Genomic DNA, 13,860 nt, shown 5'->3' with positions numbered 1-13,860 from the left:
TGGCATAAGGATGGACAAATACGTCACTGCAACAGAACAAGGAGTCCAGAATTAGATCCACATGTATACAATCAATGTACAACAAAGGCATAAATAAATACAAAGCGGGGAAGAGAAAGTCTTTTCAATAAATGATGCTGGAAATATCTGCTATATGTACGGGGGGGGGAATGAATCTTAACTACTTACATCTTCCACAAACTTAATTCCAGATAAGTCACAAACCTAAATATGAAAGGTAAGTTATAAAGTTTCTGGAAGAAAATATAGGAAGATCTTCAAAACCTTGGGATATGTAAAGACTGCTTAAACAGGACACAAAAATCACTATTCTTAAAAAAATTATAAAAAATTGCACTTCATCAAAATCAAAGCCTGTTCAAGAGGAAAGGAAAGTTAATCCACAGACTGGGGGAAGATATTTTTAATATATATATCTAACAAAGGACTCATACTCAGCATATATAAAGAACTTTAAGACCTAAAAACTGAGAAACCACTTGAAAAATACATATAAGCAGAATAAAATAATCTTTTTATTTTATTCTTACATAATTACAATTACTTATAATGGCATGCATGTACTTGCTAGTCAGTGTACAAATTCTCAAAGCTTGCAATCAGATTAGGCACTGCTGGCCTCATTTCCTCTTCCACATTGATTTTCCTGCAGTATTTGCTTTATTACCACAGCAACCATCTAAAAAACCAGTTTTGCAAAGATATCAAGAAAGCAATGTAGTGTGACCATATGTTGAAACTGTGAACTACCTCAGACTAGTAGTCCACAAGAGATCTGATAGATGTTGAGTATAGCTGTGCTTCTTTGAAAGCTTAAAATATTCCATGGCATCCTGTCAATTAACTATGATGTCCAGGAAAGCTTTGGCACACAACTTGAGAACCGCGAGTTAAAGCATTTAACAAGTAAATACAAACTAGATTTATTGAGTTAAATATCTAGATGTTAAGTAAGGAAAGGCTGTAGACTGAGAACACTGATTATATATATATATTTATTTCGGTTGTTGTGTGAGTTTTTTTTTTCTTTTTTTAATGTTTACTTATTTGAGAGACAGAGAGAGAGAGAGAGAGAGAGAGAGAGAGAGAGAGAGAGAGAGAGCATGAGTAGGGGAGGCGCTGAGAGAGTGGGAGACACAGAATCCAAAGCAGGCTCCAGGCTCTGAGCTGTCAGCACAGAGCCCGACAAGTGGCTCGAACTCACAAACCGTAATATCATGACCTGAGCTGAAGTCAGACGCTTAACTGACTGAGTCACCCAGGTACCCCAGAACACTGATATTTATTAATTATAGGTTCATGGGGCACCTGGGTGGCTCAGTCAGTAGAGTGTCCAACTTTGACTCAGGCCATGGTCTCCCAGCTTGTGAGTTGGAGCCCCAAGTCAGGCTCTGTGCTGACAGCTCAGAGCCTGGAGCCTGCTTCGGATTCTGTGTCTCCCTCTCTCTCTGCTCCTAACCCACTCGCATTCTGTCTCTGTCTCTCTCAAAAATAGACATTAAAAAAAATTTTTTTTTTAATTATAGGTTCATCAGAGGTACAGACTGAAAGTTTTTGTCAAATGTTTAACTGTAACCAAAGAAACCTGGCAGATATCAATGTTAATACTAAGTTCTATAAGTATATGACAGAAAGCACCTATTAGGTCAATCTCTTATTTCTGTTCTCTAAGCACTTTCCAAATAAAGAAAAAAAAAAGCAAGAGCTAATTTCATAGAAGAATAAGATTTCTTATTTCATTTTCTCTTTCAAAGTTAATTTTTACACTTTTAAAACATACACCTTTCTTGGTGATACGTGTTTCTAGCTTCCAGAAAAAAAAGTTCATTGAAATAAGGCTTTCTAATGTGAAAGACCAATTTTATTAACAGAAGGCTTACTATATTTCATATTTCTATTCTCTGGTATCACACTAATATAGAAAAGGATACTAAAAGTATATTTAATTTTCAAGAAGTAAGGAAATATGAATAAATTTTTGAAAAATTAAATATACCACATGACAAATGTAAAAATTAGATCTTTGACTGTAGAACACAGTAGGTTACCACTAAAACGAAGGCCAGAGATTATGATTCAATCTCACACTTTCCAGATAAGGAAAATAACTTCAGGTGGTTAATTTAGATAGAAATTGGTAAATTATAATATTCAACAATGGAAATACATTATTCCTTTCTGAAATAGCATTAAAAAATCCCCATAGAAGCTTCTGTCTTAGAATCTAGAATGCTGGAACAAGAGCCCTTCCCATCCTAATAATGAGAAAAAGCTGCGTAAACTTCCTAAGATGTCAGTTCTCCTCAAAGTGATCTACAAAATCAATGCAACACAATCAGAAACCCAGCCAGCTCTTTTGTAGAAACTGACAGGCTGATTCTAAAGTTAAATAGAAAACCAAAAAGACTTAGAATAGTTAAAACAAGTTCAAAAACCAAAAGACTTAGAATAGTTAAAACAAGTTCAAAAAACAAGGATATAGTTGAAGAATTTCACATTACCTGGTTTCAAGACTTCCTTTAATCTATAGTAATCAAGACTGTGGTATCGGAAAACGATAGCCAAAGATCTATGGAACAGAATAGTGTCCAGAAACAACCACAAAGAAATGGTAAATTAATTTCTGACAAAGATGCCAAGAAATTCAATAGAGAAAGGATAATATTTACAACAAATGATGCTAGAACAACTAAGCACCCATATGAAAAAAGATGAACCTCAATTCATAACTTGCACCATGTGTAAAAAGCAATCCCAATGGGTCATAGACCTAAATGTAAAACCTAAAACTACAGAACTGCTAGAAGTCAACAAAAAAGAAAATCTTGGTGAGCTTACATTAGCAATGATTTCCAGAGAGCAAATAAAAAGAACCATCCATAAAAGAAATAATTTAAATTTTACGAAAACAGCAATCTCAGCTGAGAGAAAATATTTGTAGTACACACATATAATAAAGAACTTATGTCCAGAATTTGAAAAGAACTCTCAAATCTCAATAAGGTAATGATCAATCCAACTAAAAAATGGGCAAAAGATTGAACAGACATTTCATTAAAGATGACTTGCAAATAAACAGGTGAAAACATGTTCAACACAATTAGACAATTAAAAAAATACAAATAAAAACTAAGATGCTACTACACATCCATCAAAATGGCAAAAAACAACAAAAAAGAAACAAAACCTGACAATACTAAGCACTACAAAGGGTACAGAGCATTGCTGGTGAGAATAAAAAATGGTGTAAACATGTTTGAAAACAGTTTTAACTAAAGAGAAATTATATGTTCATACAAAAATGTATATGTGACTGTTTCCAGAAGCTTTATTCCTAACAGCTAAAATCTGAAAATGAACCAAATGTTCATCAGTGGGTGAATGGGTAAACAAATTATGGGAGATCCATATGATGGAATTGATAAGGAACATCGATAAGGAACAAACTAAAAATCTACTTAATAATAAGGATGAATCTCAAAAATCATTATGCTAAGTAAAAAAAGTGAGACACAAAAGGCTACACACTATATGCTACTGTTTATACAATATCCAGAAAAGCCAAAACTATAGGAACTACAGGAACAGGGAACAATTTTTTTTTTTTTAAAGGAGAATTCTCTAAATAACTGCAAAAGCAATTTTTAAAAATTGCAAATATTTATACAGTGCTTTACTGTGATGATCCTCTCAACATCCTGTCAAGTAGGTACTAGTTGTATATCTACTTCATAGATAAGAAAATAGAGGTTCACAGACATTATCCAATTTGTACAAAGCAACATAGTAAGTGCAAGCACTAGACGTTTGCAGCTTGTTCTATGTTGTTTCAAATTTCCCGTTGGCTTTTTTTCCCCTGCTACACTAATAACTGAATTATTGTCCTCAGATTTAATAATTCTTGGCTCAGACCTCTGCTAGAAAACTTATAAAATACTTTTTAATTCATAATTCAGGTTATATATGAGAAAGCCATATTAATTTTTAATCATTTCACATGGTTTGGGACACAATGGACATTCAACTATTTGTAAATGAATAAAGAATTATTTGCTCTTCCTCATAGGAAAGATAGCACTGAATTAAAAAAAAAAAAGGACACATGTTCCAAAGATAATTGTTATTTCACTTAGGAAAACAATACTTCACTTGCATATCTATCGCACTCCAAGAAGGGTGTGTCTAATAAGTCATGACTTTTAGGGGTCAGAATTTCTAGTGTAAGAGCTACCTAAGTACCTAAGTCTCAGTATCCACATATGAAAAAAGAAAATAATACTTATCCTTCCTTCTTCATAAATATCAGGATCAATGAGATTGAAAAGACTTGGAAAGTCCTTTGCAAATAGTCAAGCAATATACAATTACTGTTAAAACATTTCACTATTATTGGGGCGCCTGGGTGGCGCAGTCGGTTAAGCGTCCGACTTCAGCCAGGTCACGATCTCGTGGTCCGGGAGTTCGAGCCCCGCGTCAGGCTCTGGGCTGATGGCTCAGAGCCTGGAGCCTGTTTCCGATTCTGTGTCTCCCTCTCTCTCTGCCCCTCCCCCGTTCATGCTCTGTCTCTCTCTGTCCCAAAAATAAATAAACGTTTGAAAAAAAAAATTTAAAAAAAAATAAATAAATAAAAATAAAAAAAAAAAAAAAAACATTTCACTATTATCAGCCACATCAAGCTGTTCAAAGTAGTAAAGAACACTTTCTTTTCTCAAAAGCTTTCCTTACAAGTAAAAAGATTGAAATTCTTGTCTCTTCACTTATGGGGATTAATGTTTTATGGCAATGTTTGTTTGTTGTAATGCTAACATCAAAACCCAGAAGACTCAAGAGTTATTTAATACATTATAATGAGTTTATAGTCTAATGGGGTTCACAACCTTAAATACTTAAGAAAAATCAGTTCACAAAAAGGAAAATCGTGTAAGTTAGGTTGAAGTTTGCTGTTAATATTTGGCATTTATAGGGGCGCCTGGGTGGCCCAGTCGGTTAAGCGGCCGACTTTGGCTCAGGTCATGATCTCGCGGTCTGTGAGTTCGAGCCCCGCATCAGGCTCTGTGCTGGCCGCTCAGAGCCTGGAGCCTGTTTCAGATTCTGTGTCTCCCTCTCTCTCTGACCCTCCCCCGTTCATGCTCTGTCTCTCTCTCTCTCTCTGTCAAAAATAAATAAACATTAAAAAAAAATTTTTTTAATTGGCATTTATACACAAGAGTAACTCAAAGAACCAGTAGTTTTTTCTTGTCAAAGTACACTCACCATGTGATCCCTAAAAACCATCCAATTGAGTAGTGAATATAAAGAAAACGGCTTTAAACCGTAATATTAGAACAAACCTAAATATCTTCCTATACCCAAATACTGAATGAAGGTATCGTTTACAGGATAGAATTAAGTGGTTTAAGTTATAAGAATGAAGTTTAGGACTTCTTTAAATATGTTCTTATTTTTAAGAATTTGTGTATTAAAAAAAGTAGGAATGAGAAAAGGAGGTGAAGGTGGCTGACTACAACTTCTAATTTTGCAAGAGGAACTGTCAGGATCAAATTTGGTTGAGCTTTAACACTATGTCCCTAATACAACGTCAAATAAAATCAGTAAGTACCTGTGTAAATACTTATTACTTAATTCCTTTAATCATTTTATTTTGTGTGCAATAAAATGAAGTGGTTACGTATCACTTTAAATAAAATTAGGATTGGACAAAACCCATCAAGGCTACCAATTTAAGCCTCCAAAAAGTTGTTAAATGCATGTGTTCCACCTTAAAAACTTAAAATCTGAAACATTTCAATGAACATGTGAACTTGTGATCATTATTTTTACTTCTGCGTTAGTCTACTTTAATCTCTGACAAAAAGAAAAGCATAACTTTACGTAATGTTAAAGACTGGGAAATCTAATTACACCAGGCACTTCTAATCTGATTCAACCTATAAATTGGTTTTAACAAAAAATGCCTTCATCCCTATATGCATACACATGAAGCCACATGGGATAAGTGAATTTCCATTTTGAAAATTATTTCTCCACTTTAGTTCAGAAAAGCTCATTTAAAGGAAAAGTCCACAGAAATAAAGTGTGTATTTTGCCTTTAGAACTACGGGACAAGATTGTCCCTTGAATTCGCGTCTCTCCCCGCCACAGGAGATTGTAATTTGGGGCGAAAGGCGAATATTTCAGATTAAATGGCAACTATGATAAAGTAAGTAGGGAGACTTCGTTCATGTCAGCCAACTGCCACGGTCAATTTTTGAACCTGCTCCGACTCTCGCACGCTATTTTAACTATTAGAGAGCATTTCCAGGGAGGTTTAATGGCTCGTTAATCAATTCTTCAGGGCAAGGTCCAGCTAAATTTAACAAAAGCAGGAAGACCATCAAGTAAAACTCGGTTACACAGACTAGGCACCTTCCCACGCCTGACAAGAAAACTCGCCCCTTTTCCACTCAGCGGGCGCGGGACGCCGTAACGCCCAAGCAAGGCCCTCTCGCCCCAAGAGCGCCTGCGCAATCTCCACAGTCAATTAAACCCTTTCTTAAACTAGTCGATAGAAATGGTTTTGAAATTACTGTCAGGTGATGCCTCACTTTAAAAATCATCAGACATAACAAAGCATACCGGGACGACCACTCACCGAAAGTGGTCCTAAAGCAAACGACAGGATTTAAGCTTCCTCTCGCGACTTATCTGGTGCTGCCGGAAGCGGAACTACCGGTGTCTTTAAGAGGTGTGTGCTTATGAGGGCCGTGCGGACCGTTTGGCAATTGCCGGAAATCGTTCCGCCCGGTGAGATTTTTTGGTGAGACCCGAGGCGGGCGGGGTGAGGCGCGACCGAGATAAGGGAGGTGGTGTAGTGCTTTGCAGAACCTCTGCGTGGCCCTTCATCTGCTACTGTAGAGAGGAGACCGACGTCCTACCTAACATCTGTAGTCTTTTGACGAACACCTCACTCCTGTCTCCGACATTAAAGGGGAAACCGAAGCCCGAGTGGGCTCGGCTATCTCCTGCAGCTCGCGTGGCTACTGCAGCGGTGGCAGGTGAGGATTCCGGGACCGGAGGAGAACCGAGTTGCCGAACCCGGTCACCGAGGCCGCTGCCGGGCAGTTGCTTTGTCTTCTGCGCTTTGCGGAGCCCAGACACGCGCTCTTCCCAGGGGCGTGTGCCAGAGCGAAAGGCAGCGTGGGCGAGGAAGGAGTGACACTACAGCCCTGAGGCGCTTTTCGCGTCTGGATTTCTTCTTCTCTTCTATTGCCTCCCTTTTTTATTTCTTGGTTTTGAGATACACGAGATTTCAGCCCAGCCAGAAGGGAACTGCCGAGCGCCTAAGCTGATACTCTAGCCTGTGGGCTCGCTCCACCAAAGTAGGCAGCCTCGAGTTTGGGGACTGCTGTGGGTCGAGATCGCTATTTTTGTTTTCATTCCTCAGTCTTTGCCCCTTTTCTCGCCGCCTGCACCCCCACTTCAAGAGAACAAAAAGGCCCTTGCGTTGCAGCTTTCCAGAATAAAAACGGAGGCTGCAGGTCTCTGCCTCACCTAATCAGTTCGAGTGTGTTGCACCTCGCGCGCTTGGAGGGAGAAGGAACGAGGGTGGCGACCATTGTATCTCATTTACTAGTTTATGGACGGCTTCTGGGAGTTTGCGACCTTTGAATTCCTATGGGTGATACTTGTCTTGATCTAGTGTGCTGGAAGGCTTAGCTGGGGAAGTAGGAAGCATGGCTGGCTTTAGCACCTAGCATCCTTGCCCGACGCTGGGATAGGGTATTGTTTTGCTGTTGAAAATTCTTCAATGAAAAATACAGTTTTTGTTTCAGGCAGATTAAATATTAAAGATAGCCGCCATTGACTGAGTTCTTATGTGTGCCAGGTGCTTTACATATGTTCTCATGTACTTCTCTCAACAATTCCGTGATGTATGTTAGATTATTCGTCTCATTTTCCAGAGGTAGGTACTGAGGCTTGGAGAGGTCACTTAACTCGTCCTAATAAACTTTTGCTACTAGTAAACGTTTGAACCTCTGTTAGAAACCAGATTTTTCAGGTTCCAAAATCTGTATTATTGACTGTTACTATTGTCTTACCATTGTGCTTCCTTGCTTCCAGTTACTTCACTAACATTTTAAGTGTTTGAAAGTATTCATTAAAAACAAATTCAGTGTGCCTGTTTATGTCTGACGAAATGATCTCTGTCCTCATGGAGCTTCCTTGTTCTGATGCAGAATAGTTTAGAAACCAAAATACTGACTGTAGCATGGGTTTTTTAAAGCGAGTGATTAAACTGACGTGCAGAAGGTTCAGAGTTGTCCAGTCAAATCTTGCCATTTTGGGTTTTAAACTCCTATGACTTTCATGGTAGTTGTGAGGATATTACACTTAGCGTTGGCAGCAGCATTGTCACCATTCACAGCAATGTTTCCATCCGGAAAATGCTTTTGGGGTTTCAGGAAAATTGGTCATGTGTCTATTTAGACTGAGCAATAAGAGCTGAGGGTCCTCAAGAAAGACGGACTTCTGTCCACTACATAGGACTGATGGATGATCCAAGGTGTCATTTTAAGGATTAAGTAGCTTAAATTTGGGGAGAAGATGAGTATTTATTCCAGGCAGTAGTGTTCATGACAGTCTGAAGCAGTGTGGTAAGACTAGAAAACATGTAATGAGGTCTCCAGCAGAAGCAGTGGCAAAGAGGAGTTTCTGTGGCTTCATTGCAAGGGCAGTAAATAGGTACATTCTAAACTAAATGGTTTGTCTTTGTTCTGTGCCAGTTAAGTTAGATCAGGAATCTCTTTTTTAATTATAAAAGCCAATAAAAGAAACACCTCACATTTACTAAATGTTTACCCTGTGCTAAATTGCTGCTTTGGCATTTAGTTTTCAAAATAATTTATTAAATTTATCACAGTTTACAGATGGTGGCTAGAGAGTTTCAGTAGCTTAGTTAAGGATACGGATCTGAACAACTATTAGAAAAAGCTTTCTAACCCACTTTTGTCAAAGTCTAGAACAATGGTTCTCTCTCCTTTTTAAAAAAGTTGATTTCTTTTGAGAGAGCACGAGCAAGCGGGAACCTGAGCAGGGGAGGGGGCAGAGAGAGAGAGAGGGAGAAAGAGAATCCCTCCTTGGGGTGGTGAGATCATGACCTGAGCTGAAATCTGGAATCTGACACTTATTAGACTAAGCCATCCAGGCCCTCTTAGAGCAGTGGTTCTCAAAGTGTTATTACCAGGCCAGCAGCATCAGCATCACCATAGAATTTTAAAAATGCAGAGTATTGGCTCCCACTTTGAGACTTTAGTATTTTAACAAGCCTTCCTGGTGATTCTGATGTGTGATGAAGTTTGAGAACCACTTCCTTGAGTGTTGATACTTTAGTAGCATAGTACTTTCCAATTTATAAATCAGAGTTGAGTAGCATTTGTCTTTTGAACAAGTATTTCTACCTTTTTTAATCACAAACTGTTTTAAATTTCCTAACACCGTGCAATTTTAATTTGAAAATTGGATACAGTGAAGCCTGCCTAGGTACACTAGGGTTTCACTATTTAATAGGGAGCCGCCAATTAAACTAGAATTACATACATCTTTAGAAATAAGAGTTTTGGAGTTACACTTTACAGTTTTTTATCTAACATACACTCCCAACTCTTAAGAATATTTGATCAAATAATTTATTATATTACCAGTAATCCAATGAATTATTTGATATATAGTTTCATCTTGGTAAGTAATTAGTTTTAATGTGACCAAGGAACAAGTACATGTAAACAACTTTGGTAAAGAATGTTTTGAGATGTCACTGTTACATGAGACTTCTTGAACTGATGTTGATAGACATCTGTTTATGTGGAAAGCTTGGGTGTCAATCACATAAAATTTTTGCAGAATTTGTTACACTTGTACATTTTTTTTTTGAGGAGAGAATCCATAGATTTTTATTAGTTTAGCCAAAGAATTTTTGACTTCTAAAACTTCAAAAGCTGCTGTTAAAATGAAATATTTTCTTTATTCTCGTTTTATTGATATTTTTTTGAGACTAGAATGCAGAAAGGTTTTATTCCCTAAAAAAAATAAAAATAAAAAAAGCCTCGTTTGCAAGTTGAACTTTCAAGTTACAGGCTTTTAAAAATTGATTTAATGAGTTTTCAAATTGATTTATAGTTGTCAATGGGTTTTAAATTTACATTGCATTTTATCTGGGGTTTTTTCCCCCAGATATTGATCTGATCTATTCAGATATTACTGAACTGTGTTGCAAAGGAATTCAGCTTTTAATGGAATTTTGTTATAATTTGAATAATTTTCTCACTTCTTAGATATTTTTGGACTTAAAGAATTTACTGTGTATTTTTATTGTTACTGTCTTTTTGTTATTTTTGAATCAGTTTGTTGAATTGTTAAAATGTAGATTATTAAATATCAAAGCCTAATTTTTTAATATCATGGAAGAAAATGTCTTTGTATTTGAAGGTATGCATCAAATTACTGGTAATGATTTTACAAGTATCATTTTACTTTTACATGAATGTTTTTGAAGTACAGCCTCCAAAATTAATTTTTTCATTGTATTTTAGGTAGAAAGATTGTTGCATTGACTCACTGAAGCACTAAGCCTCTCTTTTAAACTTCATCAACAAATGAAGCAATGATATCTGAGAACAGAAGAACATTTGCCAACTAACTGTCATCACAATTTCAAGTGATTGTAAAAGCAAAAACAAGCTGCAACAGACCTTGTATAGTAGAGAGAGAATGGTTTATTTAAAAGCCATTTTAGTATAGTGCTTTATATCTATATCAAATGAAATAAAAATGAGTGAAGCCCCCAGGTTCTTTGTTGGGCCTGAAGATACAGAAATAAATTCAGGAAATTATCGACATTTCTTCCACCATGCAGATGAAGATGAGGATGAAGAGGATGAGTCTGTAAGTTTTTTGGTGAGAGAAGACCAGTACAGTATAGACTTCTTACTCATCACTGTTAAAGTGAATTATTACTGTCTAAATTGTGAAGCCATTTTTGCACATAGTAATTTGTTGGAAGTATTTTGCACTAAAACAGCATGTTTCATTACAACATTATTGAATCTATGTTGCATCAAGAAATCCAATCAGGAGTCAGAGTTCTAAGTTGTTTAATGATGCTTATTCTAGTGTCTTTCACTGGTATGCCTAGCGTGACACAAGACTCAGTTGAAAACATGGCAAAAAGAATAGGACCATAAACCAAAAGGATTTCTTGTATGTAGAAGTACCTAAAAAATATGTCAAGAGAAAGAAGTAAGTTGAAGGAAATCATTTTAAAGTTACAAAGAAGGACTTCTTAGCTTTGTTAAGTTTGTCATGTTGTCAACACAAGTGATGCTTGACTCAAAGATAGCCTTATGTATTAACTATTCAGAAGCCTGTAACTGTGTGGCTAGGAGAGGCTACCTCAAGTATCCACAGGGGTGTTTAACTGTGTAAGTCTTACTTTCTTTTTGATCTGATCTATTAGGATGTATAACCATAGTGGATCTTCAGGAATAACACCCATTTATTATGTTCATTTTACCATAGTTATATTAGCTCAACATTTGTCTTGTTTTCCCTTTACACATAGACATTGCTTTACTGTGAAGACTGATTCAAGATACAAAGTTATGTTTTTTTTCCCTCATATTTCCAGTTCGAAAGAGAATTTTGTTTTCAAACCTGTTATACTTGGTAAAAGTAGTTAAAAACAAACCAAAAATAGCTATTAGATTATTCTTTAAATCTTTTTTCATAATTATTTAATACTTTTCCCAGTGCAGTTATGCGTGTCTGAAATGTGAATCAGACTGCTTTCACTTGAAACCTTTCCCACCCACCCCTCATCCTCAGCCCGGGAAAGATGATTTTCAAGCTTCTCTTACGAGCAGTGCTTTTCTTCATCTGAAGTATTGTCTAGAAATCCAATAAGTAAAACAGGAAAGCAGACCTTCTCTGGCTGACTTAAACTAGGAAGTGCTATTGACTCAGCTTCAAGTACTCCTATCCCTTTTCACTAGAGTACATCTGAACACACTGTGAATGTCACTGACCATCAAGTCCACTTTTTCCAGATTAGGACTTCGGTCCCTTATATCCAGAACTCTATTTGTCTCTCTTCCCTTCTACCTTTTATGTTTCAGCAGTATCAAATTTTTGCTTTTCACGTGTTATTCTATGTTGTGCCATGCCTCTTCGCCATTGGGTGTATTCCTTTATCTGGATAGAATGCCCTTTTCTGGGAAGGGATACCTTGTGAATAGTTTTTCATTCTTCAAAACCCTGCTCATTATTCATATTCATTCTTCCCCTTCTCCTTGTAAACTTGAATACTTCTTCCTCAGTACCATTCTATACCTTAACACATATACTTGTATTCCATGTATCATAATGTACTGCATTGTTACTGTAATCCCTGTTAGATTCACAGCACTTTGAGTGTAGGTAGTTTCTGTATATCTAACTTTTAGTATAATTCTTAGACTATTGGTACTAATTAAATTGAACTCACATTTGTGATGTATAATTGTCACTTTTGAGTAGCTTCAATTTGGTTCATTTAACCTATAGATTGTTGACCTATAGAACAAAATGATTTGTTCTAGGTCATTCTGTTTTTAAGATTAAAGGTATGAATTTCATTTTAGACCTTAAATCTGACAAAGTAATTTAGATCTGTTTAAAAAGTAATTACATGCTATCATGTAATTTTACCTGATAGGAAAATTCTGTGATTTTGCCTTAATAATGCAGCTTTATTTGTGCATTTTAAACTTGAAAGTTTCTAGCTGATCTTAGCCAATGAGTAGATATTAAATAGATCTGTAATAAACAAAATTTAACATTTTAATATTAAATAAAATAAAATAAAATAAAAGTAGCCTTTTAATCTGTAAAACAGTAGGAAGTGTTAGGTCGAATGCTGTTTTTACTGAAGTATAATTGACATTAGTTTCATGTGTACAACATGGTGATTCAGCAATTGTATACATTACAGAATGCTCACCATGTTAAGTGTAGTTACCATCTGTCACCATACAAAGTTTCTACTTTGTATGCCCTATGCTGTACTTTTCATCCCTTTAACTTCTCTATTTTATAACTGGAAGTCTGTACCTCTTAATCCCCTTCACGTGTTTCACCCATCCTTGCACCTCCCCTTCCCACTGAGAGCCACCAGTTTGTTCTCTGTGTTTGAGTCTAGATGTTTTGTTTTGTTTTTTTTTTATTTCTTTCAGTTTTTAGATTCCACATGTAAGTGGAATCATAAGGTATTTGTTTTTCTGTTTCACTTAGCATAATATCCTATAAGTCCATCCGTGTTATTGTGAATGGCAAGATTTCATTCTTTTTCTTTTTCTTTTTTTTTTTTTTTTTTTTTTTTAAGGTTTATTTTTGAGATACAGAGAAAGAGCACAAGCAGGGGAGGGGCAGAGAAAGGGGGACAGAGAATCCAAAGCAGGCTCCAGGCTGATACCAATGAGCCCGATGTGGGGCTCAAACTCACAAACCGCAAGATCAAGACCTGAGTCGAAGTTAGATGCTCAACCATCTGAGCCTCCCAGGCACCCCTTTATTCTTTTTTATGCCTGATATATATATATACATATACATACATGTATATATATTCTATATCTATATATACATATATATACATTATATATGGTATGTGTAATATATATAATATATATCACGTGTATCCATTTATGGATGGACACTTAGGTTGCTTCCATATCTTGGCTGTTGTAAATAATGATGCAGTAAACATATCTTTTTGAATTAGTGTTTTTATTTTCTTAGTAAATACCCGGAAGTAGGATTAATAGGTAATAT

At 36.2% G+C, this 13,860-nt stretch overlaps 2 protein-coding genes across 34 annotated transcripts in view; one reads left to right on the top strand and one right to left on the bottom strand.

The window, feature by feature from the left end:
* GIN1 (gypsy retrotransposon integrase 1) overlaps positions 1 to 6,731 on the bottom strand; it is a 79,321-nt gene extending 72,590 nt beyond the window's left edge. For all 4 annotated transcript variants that reach the window (XR_015245075.1, XR_015245099.1, XR_015245107.1 and 1 more), the window contains exon 1: positions 6,653 to 6,731. The gene's annotated coding sequence lies outside the window, so the exon portion shown is untranslated. The remainder of the gene's footprint in view (positions 1 to 6,652) is intronic.
* Positions 6,732 to 6,817: 86 nt separating this feature from the next.
* Positions 6,818 to 13,860, top strand: part of PPIP5K2 (diphosphoinositol pentakisphosphate kinase 2) — a 72,954-nt gene continuing 65,911 nt past the window's right edge. For 10 of the 30 annotated variants that reach the window (XM_086687859.1, XM_086688521.1, XM_086688390.1 and 7 more), the window contains exons 1-2: positions 6,821 to 7,055; positions 10,590 to 10,953. In XM_086687859.1, the coding sequence (XP_086543985.1) occupies positions 10,828 to 10,953 (126 nt within the window). In that variant the 5' untranslated portion in view covers positions 6,821 to 7,055; positions 10,590 to 10,827. Of the gene's footprint in view, positions 7,056 to 7,885; positions 7,968 to 10,589; positions 10,954 to 13,860 lie in introns of those variants that run through there. The other 20 variants (XM_025924285.2, XM_025924282.2, XM_025924287.2 and 17 more) reach the window with 6 other exon arrangements.

Source organism: Puma concolor, chromosome A1, assembly GCF_028749965.1.
Source record: "Puma concolor isolate L17-30 chromosome A1, mPumCon1.1.hap2, whole genome shotgun sequence".
Classification (NCBI taxonomy): Eukaryota; Metazoa; Chordata; class Mammalia; order Carnivora; family Felidae; genus Puma; species Puma concolor.
Note: the sequence above shows the minus strand (reverse complement) of the source record. Positions and strands in the feature narration are given on the sequence as shown.